General features: G+C 33.7%; 2 protein-coding genes across 4 annotated transcripts in view; one reads left to right on the top strand and one right to left on the bottom strand.

Moving 5' to 3' along the window:
- The window catches only part of IMMP2L (inner mitochondrial membrane peptidase subunit 2), a 1,016,843-nt gene that overhangs the window by 413,522 nt on the left and 582,185 nt on the right, over window positions 1–21,136 (bottom strand). The window lies entirely within an intron of this gene.
- On the top strand, window positions 3,695–6,147 carry LRRN3 (leucine rich repeat neuronal 3). The gene has a single exon (XM_045565134.1). The coding sequence runs from the start codon at window positions 3,995–3,997 to the stop codon at window positions 6,119–6,121; it is 2,127 nt and encodes a 708-aa protein (XP_045421090.1). The 5' UTR covers window positions 3,695–3,994; the 3' UTR covers window positions 6,122–6,147.

The following is a 21,136-nucleotide window of genomic DNA, read 5'->3' as shown; positions in this document are numbered from 1 at the left end:
GAGGACAGAACTAAGCATTCCCTCCTTTGTGCATTCACAGAGCACTGCTCAGTTTTATTATAAATCAAATCTACTGTGCAGCATTCTCCTTAACTATTTCCTACTTTGATAACTGAGTAGTTGGGGAGTAGATATTGTATCTTATTGTCAACTTTCCAGTTGACATTGTCGAGAAGAATGCCTGCCAAAAAGTAGGTGTTCAATCACTGTTTCATAAATGATGAAAAGCAGATGAGGCTAAAGAATGAAGATCTCTTTACTAAAAGCAGCTTTTTCCATAAAAGATTTCACACACTACTATATCTAGAAAAAAATGGGATTTTTAGATTAAAGAAATCTGATTATGAATGTCCACAAGTATTAAAAATGTAATAAAATATGGTAATACTTAAAATTGTTTTCTTTTAATGGCCTAAACTGGGTTCAAATCCCAATCATCATTTATTAGCCATGTGATCTCAGGTAGATAGGTCTCAATACCTTACATTAAAAAATGGGGATTAAAGCACCTCATAAACCTATTTCTCACAAGGTCATTGTTAACATGGAATAAATAATGAATAAGGATGGACTCTGAAAACTAAAAAGCACTAAGGAGGTATTATTATGACTGACTTACTAGCTTGCAAAGAAACCATGCCAAATAGTCTATTAGTGAAAGCATCATAATCATTTCCACAGACATAAGAAGAAGTCAATATTATAACAAAGAAAGGTTAAATTTCTATATTCTCTATTGTGTTTCCCATACTGACAATTTCTTCCTCCAGACCAGGAAAAACAAAATTTTAATTGTTCACTACTATAAGAATTCTCATTTTAAAAAGCTTCCAGAATGTTTCATTGTTAATATTTCTCATCCTATAGTTAATTTAAAGGAGGATATAGACACCTCTTTGCTCTGCTAGAGAAAGTAGACCTAAGTGATTAATTGGCAGAAGTTATGGTTTTCTCTGTTCTCAGCTGAGTGATTTATGGAAACATATAGAAATGTATTTTACACTTTGCACCCAGGCGTTTTCTTCATTTGAGACATAAAGAACCAATGGATTCTTATTTTATTTTTATTCAGGGGGCCCTCTTATATGCTCCCATATGAGCTCCCAAATGGAATTATAACCATCTGTTTACTTCTGTTTGTCCCTCCAGACTGAAAGTTTATCAAAGGAAGTAACCATATCTAAGTCATCTTTGTTTCCTCTAGCTATTAATCCAATAACTGGCACATAGAAGTTGTTCAACAAATGTTGACTGAATAAATTAAAGAATAAGCCACAGGTATAACAGTAGCTAGACTTTTCTTTTAAAGTCTAATGTTCCTTTCGTATTATCCTCAAATCTAATCTTTGGATTTTAGTAACACAAGTAACACAAATTCTGTGTAAGTAAATAGACCTATGAAAGTTGAAGAGGCTAAACTTACTGAAGGTAGGGAATTAAACAGATTGAATTGCTTAAATTATATGTAAAAAGATGCATATATAATTTTATTAATCAATACAATTCATTTATTGGTTCATTCAAAACATTTCTTGAGCATCTACTACATTCTGATTACAATGCTCAAGATTTGGGAATGAGAAATCGGAAAAGCTTCATGCTTTCAAGGAGGTCAGTGCTTGGTTAAGGAACAAATAGAGTAAATGCTCTGATAGTGGTGTGTACTAGGGCCATGGGACCACTGTGGAGTGTGGAGAGGCAGGTAAGTAGATCTGGAGGGAGGAGTTGTATGAAAGACTTCCCAGGAGGGAGATGCTTGAACTAAGGTTTGAAAAAGCAGGTTTCACTGATCATCATCTAAGAGCACATTTAGGAATAACATTAATCGGGTGTCGGGCAGATGTGGGGGTGGGGAGGGGATGGGTATATACATACATAATGAGTGGGATGTGCACCGTCTAGGGGATGGACACACTTGAAGCTCTGATTTGGGGGGAGGGAGTGGGGGCAAGGGCAATATATGTAACCTAAACTTTTGCACCTCCATAATATGCTGAAATAAAAAAAGTTATTAAAAAATAAACAAAAACAAAGAGGCATTCCAGGCAGTGAACAGGGTGAGGCAACTGTAGCTCTACCAACAGAGGGAAAGTTGCATGCAGGAAAATAGCAGAAAATGAGGATAAACATAGGGAAAAAAGGGCACCAGATTATGGAGGGGTCTGTGGGCTAAGAAGGATTTATCAGGCATCTTCATTGAAAAAAATCACTGTGTGAGATTCTTTCCTCCAGGGATTTAGAATCTACTTAAAACAGATTTGAAGTAAAAGCTGAAATGTTGAATGAAAAACCCAAAACTTTAGTTCAGCATACAGATAAAGTAATGAAAAAATAGCAAAGATACTTTAATTCAAGATAATTTATCTGAACCTCATGATTCAGTTTTCAGATAAAATAACATCTCTGAAAACAAAGGGTAAGAGGCATAATAGGTTTGACTTTGAACTGTAAATGATTTACAATTTTGAAAAATAATTTTTTTTTACTTAAAAAAATGAATATTTCTGTCTCTCTCTGGAGACTACATCACCAAATATATTTACCATATCTCTGTTAGTGAAAAGTCTACCTTATCTTAGACTCAGTCAACAGTGTCATTATGAATGTCAGTATTAGGCAGCAGCGCAAAGAGGACAATATTCACTGACAGATTATTCACTAAAACATTATTGCTGGTAGGCAAAAGGCCCCCAGAATGAAGGGTCTAGCTGTTCTCCCGTTCTCCCGTACACTTGAAGGGAAAAGCTCACCAGCAGTGCAACTGAATGATATATATCCCTAAAAGGAGCATGATATTTTAAAACAGCATATATCAAAATTGCAACTTTGTTTTGGAATTGCTTCTTTTTCTGTGATAAAGACATCAGCATTCACTTAAAAGAAAAATATCTAAGTGTCTGGTTTACTGATATAATGAAGTTTTTTTTCAGTTAGCAATGGAATATAAATTATTATCAAGAAAAAATAAATCTGAACTTAAGAATGATAATGTACAGACATATCTACAGCAAGTTAGATTTAATCTCTTCCAAACACTCCAAAATTCAAGTCACTTTATGCAAAGGAGACTATGGAAATAAGTGGGAAACAAAGCTAAATATCACTACTTCTAGTTTATTTAACAATCACTTTATAATTTTGTCTCCAAATGATGTCTCCCGGGGGCCTGAGAAGCACAGTCTAACTCATTTGGTTGTAACAGGACAGTATTATTTATTTATAACCTTTTTAATTTTGCCTCCATGAGAGGGAAAAAAATCATCATTGAAAAATCGATTTCCTTTTTTCTCCGATAACTGTCAAAGAGAGTGAAAAATATAATGAACAAAATTACAAGGAGTAAACAAGTACAGATTTAAAATAACAGAAAAACTGTGGAAATATGTTCATTATATTTAATGAAACTTTGGCCTTTTAAAGATGAAATTTCTCAGCCTGTCCAATTTCTAGGCCAAGAATAATCAAGGACAATCATGACAAGGATAAAGTCATGAAAACATACTGAAGTAACTATAAACCTTAGAAATACTATTTATGCATAAAACTATTATACTTAATGGATATTAATTATGGTATTTTTCCTTTATGCTAATTATTTTTCTCTTTTCTCTTTCATATTTAATTTATTATATTTAGCAACATGCTGCTACTCCTGCAAGTACTGAACAAGCATGAGATTTGAATATTATACTCCTAAATAAATGAATTGCTCAATCTCCTATGACCATCTATGCATACTTCATCTTCAAAAAATACATCAGTATTATATCATTAAGGAGATAGTGACCTTCTCTTTTCCAATATGCACGACATTTTTGGACAGTGCAATTGTGGCATTGGCACTTATTTCCATGAAGAAAAACTTTGTGGTTCTATGGCATTCATCATTTGACAAATGCAAGTATTTTCCTTATCAATCAGCTATTACTGAACTTACTAGCAGTGACGGTGGAATCCTTAAAGGGCCATTGAATTTCTGAAAAAGAAAGCTAAGATGAAGGACATGCCACTCCGAATTCATGTGCTACTTGGCCTAGCTATCACTACACTAGTACAAGCTGTAGATAAAAAAGTGGATTGCCCACAATTATGTACATGTGAAATCAGGCCTTGGTTTACACCCAGATCCACTTATATGGAAGCATCTACAGTGGATTGTAATGACTTAGGTCTTTTAAATTTTCCAGCCAGATTGCCTGCTGACACACAAATTCTGCTCCTACAGACTAACAATATTGCAAAAATTGAATACTACATAGACTTTCCAGTAAACCTCACTGGCCTGGATTTATCTCAAAACAATTTATCTTCAGTCACCAATATTAATGTAAAAAAGATGCCTCAGCTCCTTTCTGTGTACCTAGAGGAAAACAAACTTACTGAGCTGCCTGAAAAATGTCTGTCTGAACTGAGCAACTTACAAGAACTCTATATTAATCACAACTTGCTTTCTACAATTTCACCTGGAGCCTTTATTGGCCTACACAATCTTCTTCGACTTCATCTCAATTCAAATAGATTGGAGATGATCAACAGTAAGTGGTTTGATGCTCTTCCAAATCTAGAGATTCTGATGATTGGGGAAAATCCAATCATCAAAATCAAAGATATGAACTTTAAGCCTCTTATCAATCTTCGCAGCCTGGTTATAGCTGGTATAAACCTCACAGAAATACCAGATAATGCCTTGGTTGGACTTGAAAACTTAGAAAGTATCTCTTTTTATGACAATAGGCTTATTAAAGTGCCCCATGTCGCTCTTCAAAAAGTTATAAATCTCAAATTTTTGGATCTAAATAAAAACCCTATTAATAGAATACGAAGGGGTGATTTTAGCAATATGCTACATTTAAAAGAATTGGGGATAAATAATATGCCTGAGCTTATTTCCATCGACAGTCTTGCTGTGGATAACTTGCCAGATTTAAGGAAAATAGAAGCTACTAACAACCCTAGATTGTCTTACATTCACCCCAATGCATTTTTCCGACTCCCCAAACTAGAATCACTCATGCTGAACAGCAATGCCCTCAGTGCCCTGTACCATGGTACCATTGAGTCTCTACCAAACCTCAAGGAAATCAGCATACACAGTAACCCCATCAGGTGTGATTGTGTCATCCGTTGGATTAATATGAACAAAACCAACATTCGATTTATGGAGCCAGATTCACTGTTTTGCATGGACCCACCTGAATTCCAAGGCCAGAATGTTCGGCAAGTACATTTCAGGGACATGATGGAAATTTGCCTCCCTCTTATAGCCCCTGAGAGCTTTCCTTCTAATCTAAATGTAGAAGCTGGGAGTTATGTTTCCTTACACTGTAGAGCTACTGCAGAACCACAGCCCGAAATCTACTGGATAACACCTTCTGGTCAAAAACTCTTGCCTAATACTCTGACAGAAAAGTTCTATGTTCATTCTGAAGGCACACTAGATATAAGTGGCATAACCCCAAAAGAAGGGGGTTTGTACACTTGTATAGCAACTAACCTAGTTGGTGCTGACTTGAAGTCTGTTATGATCAAAGTGGATGGTTCTTTTCCCCAGGATAACAATGGATCTTTGAATATTAAAATAAGAGATATTCAGGCCAATTCAGTTCTGGTGTCTTGGAAAGCAAGCTCTAAAATTCTCAAATCCAGTGTTAAGTGGACAGCATTTGTCAAGTCTGAAAACTCTCATGCTGCCCAAAGTGCTCGAATACCATCTGATGTCAAGGTATATAACTTTACTCATCTGAACCCATCAACTGAGTATAAGATTTGTATTGATCTCCCTACCATCTATCAGAGAAACAGAAAACAATGTGTAAATGTCACCACAAAAGCTTTGGATCCTGATCAAAAGGAGTATGAAAAGAGTAACAGCACAACGCTTATGGCCTGCCTCGGAGGCCTTCTGGGGATTATTGGTGTGATATGTCTTGTCAGCTGCCTCTCTCAAGAAATGAACTGTGATGGTGGGCATAGCTACGTGAGGAATTACTTACAGAAACCAAGCTTTGCAATCAGCGAGCTTTATCCTCCTCTGATAAACCTCTGGGAAGCAGGCAAAGAAAAAGGTACATCGCTGGAAGTGAAAGCAACTGTCATAGGTGTTCCAACAAACATGTCCTAAAAACAACCAACGAAATCTACTTCAAAGAAAAGCTCAAGACTGCAGTTGTGCTTAAAAAAAAAAAAAAAAAAAAAGGCGGAGAAACATTACTTTACTTCCTAAAAAAAGAAGTTTCAGCTTCACCAATGCTGCTCCTGACAAATGGAAATATGTACAAGTTCAGCATTTTAATTAACTGGCTTCAAGGGGTACTGTGGCAACCAAATAAAATAACTCCATTTTCTAGAACCTTCATGTAACTTTTATGTCTGGACTACAGTTAACGTGGACAAAAACATTTCTGTATTTTTTTTAAGTCTATAAGAGTAGTTGAACTGAGCAATACCTCCTCCTGTGTTGTATTACACATATTAGCCACGAGTTTTTGCAGTGACCAGATAAACTTGAATTGACACGTGGTGTAATAAAATGGTCAAATTCTGTAGAGTAGACACAGTGAGTATGTGGACCTCTTTTATAAGGAAAAATACATTTTGGATTAAAATCAATTGCTTTTGTCTTGTTTTTGTTTCTAAATAAAGAATAATTTCTGGGAAATATCATCTGACCAGGTATCATTTAAATGACAAAGTTTTAATAACTGTTTTTCTATAATGGCATTTGGAATGCTAAGAGTAAGACAATTTTATTAGGTGTGTAACTACAAGTTTATAATGCACAAAAATGGATTTTAGAATGCATTTTATCAGTATGAAAAGGCAATAATAATAATAGTAATAATAATAATAATAATAATAATAATAATACTGTCTTTAACCCTTTAACTACTGACAGAAACAAATCCTCTAGAAAATTATGTATTCACTTAAAGATTTTCTTTTCTCAACAAGCAGCTTTATTAGGTTCAAATAACATAAATCCAGTATCTTAGCAACTGAAAGTCTTATTTCAATAATTAGTGGTACCTAAGCTTTAGGCTATTTGCTTTGCAGAAAAATATTGCCATATTTCAGTAGGACTTACGATCTAGGTGTAATGTCAAATCTCTCTGTGATAAATACTTATGAGCTTCACACTAAAATAACAAACAAACAACTTAATCATTTACTCTCCTGCAAACATGGCAAGGAAATATGACCCATTCCAAGACTAGGATTTTAGAATTTCACTATAAAATATATAGCGTTAATAGAAGTTTATCAGGTTCAAGTTTCTGAAATTCTCCCTTTTATTTAGTTCACCTCAGTATAAAAATGACATCATTCAGATAATTTCAGAGATCGATAAAAATTAAAGAGGAAAGTTTTATTAACTAAAGAGCTCCTGAAACTAATTTAAAGTAAAAGAAAAAAATTAAGTGCAGTCCTCCATGATTACATTTAAGGCACCTGAGTATCACAGCTTAAAAGATAGTAAATCATTGAATTGAAGTGACAAAAACATTATTAGCTATTTAAAAGTCTTATATAGAAAATATAAGGATTTCACTTGGAAAAAACTAAGATTTTTGAGAGTTTTAGTCATTTTTGCATACAAAACCCAACAATATTGCAAAATTAAATGTATTTTTGCACAAAAGAAACATCCTGAAACAATAAAAAAAAAACCTAGGATAATAAGCCATAGTTTTGCTAGGCAATCACTTATCTCTACAAAGCTACAGGCTTCCATGTTAATTGTCACTGTGCCTGTTCATAAGCAAGCGTTAACTTTTCTTATAGTAGCTTGCTGCATATTATCAGCATATCACTGGCCTGCAAATATTTCCAGCACTGTAGTCACATGAATTTATTTAATATTACACATTTCTTTCATGTTAGCATTGACAATTTCTAATTAAATTCTAACTGTTTTTGACAATGTGAAAGGTAATCGTTATGAACTCTTAAAATGAAAGTACAAACTGTGTTAATTTTAACACAACCAAAATATATAACTTGCTAATTCAATGTGTTTCCCAAACACAAATTTTACAACCTGATGAATCACTATCACACAGAGGCTGACATTAGAATCTATCAGCCAGACATGCTCATACATCATGAGAGGTTTCAGCACCACGGACAGAGCTTTTTAGAGCTCAGCTATTTGTCAAAAATATAGGAGCTGAAATACGACCTATTAGGATGCAGGCATGCTGTAGGTCAGCAAGAACTAGAGCAAGTATCTTGCATGTTTCTATTAAACCTATCTGCATGAAAAACTATCATAAACATACTATAAAACTGAGAATCTATTTCAAGCTACATATTTCTTTTATTTTTTTTATGAAATAAGTACTCTGGATAGACATCTAGTAGTGGGCAATGAAATGAAGTATTTTTGCTACAGCTAAATAAATATAGATGCTCAAAGCAAATCAAGATCCTATTTATTTGATTAAATTTTAATTCAAATTGCTAGTGAAAGAGAAAAGACATTTGCTTCAATAATGGGAAGAGTATTTCATATTCCCTGTGTTACCTCCTAAACCTCACATAAAATTAACTATGCACTGGTCACAGTACTCAAACTGTATAGCTTACAATTTTTGTGATACCTTATGGATGCATATGTTGCAATAAAAGACTTTTACCTATAACACATAAAACCCTAAAGTTTACACCTCTATGAAGGCCAACTAATCTGCTCACCTTGTATGGAGGAAACCATATTTTCACAAAAATGATTTTAGAGGATTACATATTTTATAATTTATACTACAAAATAAATATCAGATTTTAGGAAAATAAGCTTACCCAACTGAATAAAAAATATATAAAAACAGTATGGAACAAAACTTCTAATTGTCAGTAAAGCCAAGCAGCAATATGTTGTCAGTCATATGCTCAATATTTTGCCTCAAAAGAAATGAAATAGATTTATGGTATATGCATCAGTCTTTTGATACTTATTTCAGTGCTTAAGTTTTTATTATAACTAGACAAAAAGTTTTTAAGCAAAACTACATATGAACAATCATAAGTTTAAAATGATAATTCCTTATTCATTTCTTGTTTATATTCAAGAAATTTGTATTGCAAGACTATCAGTCACTGGAAACAGAAGTGAACAAATTACCCACCATCTAGAGATGAATATTCTATGGGGTTATATTCTGCTTTGTTTTCTTTATCACTGTTTTCACAAATATGTTAACTATGTTACTTAGTAAAGTTCCAGCTTTCATTGACATTTTCACAGAATATCACAGAAATTACTCAAAAAATCACAAGATTTTTTTCCTTGTCTAAAATGTTTTACTTATCACAATATGTTGACATAAGAACTTGATTCAAGTTTATTATTGATCTTATTATGTATATCTACAGAAGCTAGCCTAATATTATCCTCAGACTAATTAAATTGAAGGCATATTTACCATAAATTATTTCTAGGCATAAAGATGTGAATAACTGTTATATTTCCTCTTTTTTAAACTCAGAGAAAATTGTCCACCCAAGAAAATCAGAAAATCAGAAGTGAAATTCACAAAGGTAATCTAGTAGTGATAAAACATTTATATATTATACCAGAAGCAGCACACTACTATAACCATACTAACTCTCACAAGATCTTCTAATAACTGTGAATAAAAACCTGAAAATTACATAGATTGGATTTTTAGATTAAAAATCAGAAGTTATGTCAGAAACTGATAAAGCAAACAACAAAAACAACTAAAAATTTAAAAATTTGCTAAAGAAAGGAAAAATTCCAAAAATGTCCCCACAGCTATCACAAATACCATGAAATAATTCTAATCGTATATGTCACCATTAGATGGAAAATAATGAATAGCAATTAAGTTGTGGTTACCTTTTCTTTAATATAATTTTTTTTTCAAATTTCCCAAGACAAATTATAACAAGTAAGTAAAAGTTTTTGTGAAGGATATGGTTATCACTCGTATATTCACTATATCGAGAATTCCGAATTGCCATTTTGTGATAAATTACACAGAAAAGACTACAATGATCTTTTCTTTCAGGTGGTATTTTTTTCACCCCTGGTTCTACAGCTCCTATTTCTATAATATCATTTTGCCCTGACTAATGCTTTGCTAACTAGGTCGTTGCTGGGGAGAACTGTAGCATTGTACTGGAATGGAACAGCCATGCCTAGAATCAAAATGCTACAATCAGTATCATGAAGTTCTGGAAAAAGAAAGAAATTGACTCCAGTTTCAACACAGTAGTGGCTGCTTTTATGTGTTCATTTGAAAAGTGAGGACTTTACTGTTAAGAGTGACCACAGTCTAGCTTTATCTTACTCTTATGAAACAAGGAGAAAATAAAAATAATATTTTTACAAAGGAACAAAGGGCAAATTCAGATTTAATACTTATAGTCATAAACTGCATATCCACTCCTAAGAAAAAATATTAAGAGAGAAATTATAAAGAATAATATCCCAGCAAAAGAGAGATTATTTCTAAAATCTGGCCTAAAGATTTCATTAATTATATGTATATACATATAAGTGATCATGAATTGAGTAATAAGCACTCAGTATTCTAAGGTGAGACAATACCATAGGAAACAATGTGATTCCTTTTCATTTGTTCTGAAAATAGACAAGCCTAAAGAGATATGAATTTACCTATTCTAGTTCACTTGACATATACCTCAGAAGGCTCTTGGCTCATTGTTGAAATAAACCACGTAGTGTATACCAAGAGATTAAATACCTCACAGATACATCAATAGGACTTTCTTTTAAAAGCAAACTGAGGTCTTTTAATAAGTAATACATTCAGAGCAAGTATCATATACAATTTCAAAATTATTGGCAAGTGGCCCAGAGTAACCAAGCATAGCAAAAAGAATTATGGTTGACCTTAGTATGCTTTTTATAAGAATGAACTATAATGACATTTGGGGACCTCACAGTACTTTGTGTGTTTATATTTATCTTTTCTAACTCTTATATATCTTTAAGAAACTAATAGCATTATGCCACCACTGCACTGTAAGAAAAATCCAGCTTCTCATTAAAACATATGGTTCAGTGTCTGAAGTTATTGATTCAAAATCCAATTGCGATACCCCTTTATAATGTTTACCAGCCTCTGGAACAAATAATGGAGTAAGCTCAGGACATAAATTGACCCTCCTAATCCTCGCATTGAGAGAATCAGAGTGTAATAAAATAACCTCCTTGTCATTTGTGGTTCCCAACTCAAGGCTGGTAAAGACAGAAATGGTTCTTAAACCATCAGAGGTGCCATTATTAAAACAATATAGCTAAACACACCAAAACAGTTCCTCAAAAGAGTACTATATAAAAATTGAAATTCATTATCAGAACTGGGATTAAGGTGAGATACTGCTACAAAACATTCCTTTAATAATGGTTGCAGGGAAGAGTCACTTATTCAATAAATAACAAGAAATCATGTCTCCAAAATAACTTTAAGTTTCAAAGCTTACCATCCCTGTTTGCTAGTCACTTAATCAATAAATCAACATTGCAATATGTGTGTGTATATATATATATATATATATATATTTTTTTTTTTTTTTTTGAGACAGTCTCACTCTGTTGCCTCAGCAAATGCAGTGGCGTCAGCCTAGCTCACAGCAACCTCAAACTCCTGGGCTCATGCGATCCTCCTACCTCAGCCTCCTTAGTAGCTGGGGCTACAGGTGCGAACCACCATACCCAGCTACTTCTTTCTATTGTTAGTAGAGATAGGGTCTCGCTCTTGTTCAAGCTGGTTTTGAACTCCTAAGGTCAAGGTATCCTTCCACGTGGGCCTCCCAGAGTGCTAGGATTATAGGTGTGATCCACTGCGCCCGGCCCAGTTTTCATGTTAAATCATTTATGTTATCAGGATTATAAAAAACATATGTACATGTAAAATGCATGAATTTATATAATTATGTGATACTAACAAGCCAATTCAAACTCATGAATGTAAAAAAAAATTCCTTCTTACTATGGATATGATATAGAAATGTTATAAAAATAGTGGGAAACAATGTATTTCTTTCTACTAATGTCCTTATCCATACAAATCAGTAGGAATTAAGTGACTGCATTGGAAAAAATGAATTACATCAAAAATAACCCTGTGAAGCTAAGGGAAATTAGATTTTCCCTCCAGTGGATTATGTGTGCATCAGTACAGGATTAGCCCTAAAGTGACAATGCAATGCTTGAGATATTTTCCTGACAAATAAAATGCATAGCAATCAATAAATATATTAACCTATTATATTTGAATAAATATGCATTGATATTTACTTGAGTACCAAGATTAAAAACTAGGAAGGAAGGAAAAAAGGAAGTAAGAAAAGGAGAAAACATTTACTAAACTGTGAATATGTGCCATACTAACAATTTGCTATGGTCTTAGGAAATTTATTCCAAATCTATAAGAGAAAGAACATGGGAAAAACAAACATCTACCATCTTACTATGTGCCAGGCATATTGATAGAACAGTATATATCTCTAAATATAGAATATGTACTATATAGAAGTATTTATTATATAAGTCAATTTATTCAATGCTAGTGAAATCCCCATTAGTTTAGTATTAACATTACCATTTTATCTATGAGTCAGAGAAGTATTTTTTCCCCAAAGATAGCAATAATGATAACATAGAAGCAGAAAAATCAAATGATACAACACCAGGAGAAATAATAAAACCTATGTACTTTATAAGCATGCCATAACCCACAAAAATAACTAATAGGTGATTTTTGGGGAGGGGACAATCCATCACTAGGACACTAGATTCATTAATAGTGCCTATTATCTTCTAACTATCTCCATCAATATGTTCTTGAATAATATTCCTATCTCAATGTTGCATCAGGAATTGGGGATAAACGGTTACCATTTGTCAGCTTTCAATTACTACTTCTTTCCAAAAGACAAAGAGCACTGGTTTGTCAAAAAAGGAAAAGCTATGTATATTCACTAAGTACCCAACAGATGCAAGACTAGGGACTTTTAGAAGACTTTTTCTGTAATTACTTCCATGCATCCATTTCACTGCCCCAATGTATAAAGCTCTTTCTCCTTCTCTAGCCCATTAAAGAAAAGCAGAAGATGGTCAATTACCTGTTTAACCTGCTTTCTACCTCTCATATTACATTTATCATGCATAATAACCCAACCTTATAAAGACTAAGATTGGGAAAACAAACCCATCTCCCCCTTCAAGCTCTGTCAACAATCCCACCCTTGTGAGTACTGACACAGCAGGTATTGGAAACTCAGAATACTACCTTAACACCAACAGCTTGGAGAGTCAGAGGTTATTATGCTCTGATAAGTTTATCTTTGTTAGCTGACATATAATCTATTGTAAACTTTGGGTTCTCAGGAGTTCTAATTTATGAATTCTATACTGTAGTTCTAGAGAACAAAATTATTTGATAGAGATGACATGGATTGTGTACGGATAAATGAGGTAGCAAAAAAAAATTTAATAAAAACTTGACATCATCAAACTTTTCCATGTGACTAAAAACTATAGGTGCCCATATAGGAAGTTGGTTAGCTATACTTCCCAGTAGAAGAGACAAGGTGGTTCTTTAAAAAAAATACTTTCATAGATTAAGGAGGTTCTATGGAATTAAACTGACATGCAAAAATAACTATGTGTAAAGAAGTTCTTCAATATTCAATGAGTAGTAATTTTTGCTTCAAAATATTTAAAACTCACTATACTGGCCCATGTTCTCATTCCAAATGATACGCCCTCACTTTTTTTTCTCAATGAATAATTTGCATGGAGAGCTTCTTCCAAGGCAAATAACAGCAAAGTTTCTAAGCAGGGAAGCAAGGAGTGAGTGAACCATGCTTTATTCGTGTACTATGTACTGAGGATCTACTATGTGCCAGACAAAATGTTAGCTCCTAGAGATTCAACATTGACAGTGATAGACAAATCCTCCAATATCATACAACTTACAGTGAAAAGGTAGATACCAACAAATAAATCAGGCAATTACAATATAGGGTAATAAAAGTATGACAGGCATACGAATAGCTTATACATATTTGAGGGGTACAGTGTTATTTTAAAGCAGCGCCAAAAGTCTTCTAATGCACAACTAAGACAGTATTTACACAATCTCACTGCCAATTAGAAGGCAGAGAAATGTTGGGTGTAGACTAGAGATGGCATGAAGATGACAATAGGCTGAAGAATTTTATTAGGACAGTGCTGAGTAACTGGAAGAAAGTTCTGAAGAAGGGATAAGGAGGAGCTGGCTTCAGAAAGAAAAATAGGAGGGTGGGTAAAAACCAAACTTGACTTCTTACTCAACATGGTAGAAACTAGTATCCCAGGAAAAAATGCTATGCCAAATTTAAAACACCAAAACTAACTTATAAGAATACAAAAGTTGGTTTCCTATATTTCAATCCTCTGTAGTCCAGCCCCATCTCGTATCTAATCCCTAGTCCTCCATAGCTAGGAATGTGAGAAGTGCGACATAAAAGAGAAAAGGAAATAGACATAGGCACACCCTATACTCTACCCTCTTGGACCTTCCCTAATCTGAAACTACACACACATACACACACACACACACACACACACACACACACACACACACACACACATATGCTCAACACCCTCACAGGCATACACTCAGATATACACCCTTTATCTTCAGGGTTATTAAAATCAAATATTTGTTAGATACCCTAATTTAAGGTATTTTGAAAATACATGAAATTAGAAGAGGGTCAAAATGTCACTCCAGTTCTCCACTTCCTCCCCAAAGGTCAAATAAATGAAAGAGATCCTAGGTATTCTGAGTAGTTTTGTATATAGAAACCCAAATGTAATGTAAAATTGTGGCCTATGTCTTTGAATTTAAGACTGACCTAGTTCTATTTCCACTGTCAATTGTATTTCTCTTTCAGAAATTTCACAAATATATTACATAGAGTTTAATAAATATATAAGTATAAAAATAGATATGGGAAAACCAGGAAAAAGTATTGTGTTTCATTTCTTTTGGACTATATTTTGTGTAATACCAGACATACTTCTAGCTACCTGGATTTTATAAATATCATTTTCTTCAGATAATATAAAAAAAATTGTCTCTATTATGTTTCCAGTTGGGACCTTGAACTCAAGACAACTAAATATAGAAAAGAGTATTTATAGAAGTACTAACCCACATAAATAAGATATCCATTCTGTATTTTCTATAGTCTCTCACCATTATACCTCCTTAAAAAGAAAAGTTTTATTAAGATTGTCTAATGTAAGGGAGTCTAGTATAGATGATTAGAGTAATAAGTGTATTACGCCAGAAGATTTTAAGGCTTAATTTTGAAGATGCATTTTTAAAGCATTAGCTTATCTCTTCTATGATAGAAAACAAAAATTTGGAGATAGTATTGCTATTAAATTTTCCCAAGACTGTTTTGGGGAAGTGTGATACAAAGATTTTATTAAAATATTAATAATTGTTAATATTTTTCAATTCTTGATTATTTTGTTTAAAAACTTTTGAGGATTTTCACCTGAAATCAAGGAGAAAATTCTAAACAAAAGATAAATTGGGTAAGAGGGCATCCATCTTCCTATGCCATTCAGGATAGTGGTAATCTGAGTATACCCAGATAGACTTTTCTAATGTCCTGATGCTAGCTCCTCATTTCGTGGAGAAGATTCCACCTCACCATGGCAGATGTATCTGTTCCATTTCTCTATGATATACATAATAGAAAAGAATCATGTAGCCTTTTAGACAAAATGTTTACTATTATAAATAAATGTAACAACAGAGTGATTTTATTTTATTGATAAGGGAATTCTGCCCCAGCTCTAGGATGTCATACTCAAATCAACTACTACTCAGTGTGAATACTCAAACACCAGGTAGAATGTGCATGTAACTCGGCACAAACTGTCATCTCATTCTGGAAAAGTAATCACATTTTAGCTTTACTGAAGGCAGAAGATATAAAACACCATAATATCTATGAGAACAACAGCCCCTGATTTTGAAACTAAAATTAAAATCCTTGAATTATAAGGACATCATAGAACACTACTGATTATACATCTTTAAGGTTTTTTTAAGATATAAGACCTTCTCATATATATTATATCTGGCATTTGATTATATTTTCATATCTAGTTTGTGGTATCAGAAAAATTATGCTAACTGACCTTGATGAATTATTGATCATGAGGAAGGACCTAAATAAAATTATCAGACAAATTTTCAAACCCATTGAATCTCTCCACTGCTCCAAAATGAGCACTGTAAAGCAGCTGTGGGTGCCTTTTCAGCAGTGATAGGTCTATCAATAAAGATTTTTGCTGTATTGGGGAAAGCCAACCCTGTGGTCTTCAAATACTCTGGCTTCAGAAAGGAGTCTTTATATTAAACCTCTTCCAAAATACTCTTTGACTTGAAATTCCAACCTTATCATAACCTCACATTACTCTTTTAAAATATGTTATTTTAAAATAGGAAATAATTTTGATATTTTATCTTCATATACTTTGTTGCAAAAGTAATATGTGTATATATTAAATGAAGATCCAGCAATCCCACTACTAGGTATTTACCCAAAGGAAAAAAAGACATTTTATCAAAAAGACACCTACATTCAAATGTTTATTGGAGCATAATTCACAATCACAAAGATGTGGAATCAACCCAAGTGCCCACCCATTCATAAGTAGATTAATAAAATGTGGTATATGTATACCATGGAGTACTACTCAGCCATAAAAAATGATGAATCAATACCTTTTATGACAACCTGGATGGAACAGGAGACCATTCTCCTAAGTGAAATATTGCAAAAATGGAAAAACAAATACAACATGTACTCACTATTAAATTGCAACTAATTGACCAGCACTCCTGGGCATATATGGAAGTAAAACTCAATGGAATCAAGCAGGTGGAAGGGGGGAAGAGGGAAGAAGGGATGAGTGAAATCACACCTAACGGGTACAAACACTATCTGAGCAATGCTCACACTTGTAAGTTTGACTCAAATTGTACAAAACCAATACATTTAACCAAAATATCTGTGCCCCCATAATATTCTGAAATTAAAAAAAAAATAAAATTAAGAACATACAGAAAAGTTGTCTCACATTCTCCCTGTCCTCCAAATACACTCTTACAAAAGCCTGCCATTCTGTCTTCAACAAACTTTGTAATATCATCTCTGACTCCACTATTTTCACTCTTAATCCATACTAGAGCTGCCCACACAATAAAAGTGGCATCAACAACCACCAATCTCAGAATGAAAGACATCTTCAGTGATCATTCTGTCATCGCCCAACACAGCCCCCAAGTCTCCCAGTGACATGACCAACAGATGTGACCATTCTCTAGTAAGTAGGTCAGTCCCTTATGTGTCAGCCTATTACATTTTTGACAAGCTCTAGAAGTAAATAGATTTTTCCCTCTCATGTTAAACCCGAGATAGCTGTTTATTTCTAATCTTTACTACTAGTTTTATTTTAGGAAGCAAAAAAGAATAAGTTTAATCTATGTCCCATAGGGCAGTCCAGCAAGCTGTTGATTACACAAGGTTTGCCCTAAGTTATCTTTGCTTCACACTGAAGAAACCCACGTCCTTATAGTAATTCAGGTCACTCTTCTTTGGAGTTAACCCAAGTCATTAAATCTCTCTTAAAATACAGTACAAGAAACTGAATACAATCCTCCAGGTGTACTAATCTCTAATCTCTTTATTTGGTTGGAAAGTAGTGTTAACCAAATTCCTAGACTATTTTCAATTGGAATCAAAGCCAATTCTAGGCAGACAAAGGTAATTACACCTGATGCCAAATTATGTCATCAATATCATTATCACCAGCACTTAGTAAATGCTAAGTATTAGCAGACATATAAATTCATTTAACTTCTATGAGGAAGATTCTATCAGTAACCATATTTTATATTATAGGTTAAAAATATTAGGTTAAGAAAGTTTAAGGAACTTGCCAAGACCATCGGTACCAAGTTTTTAGGGGCAGTAGTGAGAGGGATTTGGTCTCCAAGTAAAACAAATTGACAGATTGTTAGCTTGCTAACACCTACTATAAATCTTAGAATTTCTCATATGTACTATTATGAGCTCTTAGACAAATGTCATTCAGCAGGTAGCAGGAGTGACTCTTATGATAACTTCTTAGCATCAGTGATTATCATAAAAGCAAGAGAATTAGGAGTGTCTATAGGTAGAAATCATCTTTCATTGATCACATACTTTCTGAAGTGAAGTCTGATATAAACTAAGAACTGGAACAGAGAAGCAGAACAATTCCACCTCAACAACACCATGGTCATAGAGAAACCAATAAAGTTACAAAGCTTTCAGTCACAACCAGAAAGAAGTATCAGCCACTGGAAAACTAGTGAAAGGTATTCTCAATGACGACACATCCTGCTTATTTTATTTTTCAACTTATTAACAGTAGTCAAACACCACCATGAGTTTATAGGAAGTAAAATACAGATTAGAATAACCAAAATTTGTATTTGTTTAGACACTTAGCTTCTAAACCTTTTTTTTAAACTATGTCCCATATTAAAATAAATATAGCACATTACAATATACACACACATTTCACGAAAATAAAATATTCTTACCTTGCACAATGTATGCTGTTTTATGTTCTAGTTTTTGCTTATTTTTTATGCTCCCATGATCTAGTAATTGATTTCATTAAATACAGATGAGTCATGATCTGCATCTTGAAAACACTGAGGATTATCTACTGGTATAATCATGCTCAGAAATCAAAAGTCAAGGAATGACTGTGGGATTGCCATTGAGCTCCTCTTTTCTGTAGTGATTAATCCAAACTTTAATATTGTGTTTATTAACTCCCGGATACATAACGGAAAATAGAAGAGAGGAAAAGATGGCAGCAGCAGTTGTAAAGAGGTGTGATGTTAAGTGGGAGAGGAAGGTGAACATGTTATATGCATACTGAGGTTTAGAGAAGTTGAATAACTTGGCCAAGAGGAAGCTGTGTTGGGATTAATACAATCAAGTATGTATAACTCCGAGATTCATAATTTTTCCATGGCTTAAAGAATGGCCTACAGAAATCTAACTGATAATCTCTAAAGTCCATCAGTCCTAATTACAATATTATAGGACTCTCAAAAGGTAGAAAAATCTTAAAATTATTAAATCAGGAGATTTTCAGATAAACTCCTTACTTATTTCTAAGCAAGTATCTCCATTGGTAGATTCCATGGTTTTCATCTGGGAATGTTCTTGAGCTCCATTTAAAGAATGGAGCAGAGTATTAGTTTCCCAGGACTGCCATAAGAAAGTATCACAAACTGGGTGACTTAAGAGAGAAATTCATTCTCTCACAGTTCTGAAGGCTAAAACTTTAAAATCAAGGAGTCAGCAAGGCCATGCTCTCTCTCAAGATTCTAGGGAAGAATCTTTCCTTGCATCTTCCTAGCTTGTGGTGGTTACCAACAATCTTTGGCATCATTCCAATCTCTGCATCCATCATCACACGGTCTTCTTCCTTTGTCTCTGGGTCTCTGTGTCCAAATCTCCCTCTCTCCTTTTAGAAAAGCATCAGACATTGTACTAATTCCAGTATGACCTCATCTGAACTTAATTGTATCTGCAAAGACCCTATTTCTTTTGAAGGAGCACAAATCAACCCATTACAGACATAGAAATGCTTAAATCTGGATGTCAACTATATATAGTCTTTGTCAAGCTGGAATGTTGCAGAGGTATGGTGGGTCAGTTTGATTTCTAGTGGCAACAGGGTTTGTTGGAACTCTGATCAACTCCCTTCACCTCAGTTCTTTGGTAGCATTGACAGTGATGTGACAAAAAATAAAATTAATTTTCAAGAGGACTCATTCTATACCCAATTTACACTAATTAGCCTGCTGGAAGAGCCATTTAGATGCCTTATAAAAATGGTTTGAAATAAAGAATTTTTTAATCAGTGGGTATTTTGTTGCTGATGATTCATTTTACTATTTCCTAATCATAGAGAAAAAAGAAGATGTTAAGATAGAATCACAATTTTCTATCATGTAAAACAAAATTTATACAAAACACTGGCATATTGGTTTATATACTTAGGAAGATCAATTTTTTTTCTATTTCACACTTTCAGACCACAATACTCAAAGTAAGAAAAGGCAAATGTAATCAAGCTTGATAAGCCAAGAAGCAGAGTAAATGAAAGGAAAAAAATAATTTGATTTGAAGGGTAAAGATATTAAATTATCACCTCAAAGCTATGAATGATAAAAGCAGAGTCAAAAACAGTTTGGTTTCTTAAAACCAAGTTGTATTTCAACAGCTTTATGAAAGAAGAACAGAAATTAGTGTTCGTTTGTTTTACAGCCAAGGAAACTATCATTAGAGCAAACAGACAACCTACAGAATAGGAAAAAATATTTGCTCTCTACACATCTGATAAAGGGCTGATAACAAGAATCCATCTAGGACTCAAAAAAAAAAAAATCAACAAGAAAAAATCAAAGAACTCCATCAATAAATGGGCAAAGGACATGAACAGAAACTTTTCAAAAGAAGACAGAATAATGGCCAGCAAACATGTAAAAAAAAAATGTTCAACATCTCTAATCATTAGGGAAATGCAAATCAAAACCACAATGATATATCATGTAACTCCAGTAAGACTGGCCTGTATCAAAAAATCCCAAAGCAACAAACGCTGGTGAGGATGTGGAGTGATAGGAACACTCTTACACTGCTGATGGGACTGCAAACTAGTACAAGTTCTGTGGAAAAGAATTTGGAGACACCTCAAAGAGCTACAAGGAGAACTACCATTTGATCTAGCAATAGCACTATTAGGCATCTACCCAAAGGAACAAAAGTCATTCTATAAAAAAGACATCTGCACTGGAATGTTTATGGCAGCACAATTCACTATAGCAAGGATGTGGAAACAACTCAAGTGCCCATCAATCCATGAGTGGATTAATAAAATATGGTATATGTATACAATGGAAGGCTACTCAATTATTAAAAAAACAGTGGTGATCTAGCACCTCTCATATTTTCCTGGATAGAGTTTGAGCCCATCCTCCGAAGTGAGGTATCACAAGAATGG

The sequence above is a fragment of the Lemur catta genome, chromosome 11 (assembly GCF_020740605.2).
Source record: "Lemur catta isolate mLemCat1 chromosome 11, mLemCat1.pri, whole genome shotgun sequence".
Taxonomy (NCBI): domain Eukaryota; kingdom Metazoa; phylum Chordata; class Mammalia; order Primates; family Lemuridae; genus Lemur; species Lemur catta.
The sequence above is the reverse complement of the archived record's forward strand: the minus strand, read 5'-3'. Positions and strand labels throughout refer to the sequence as shown.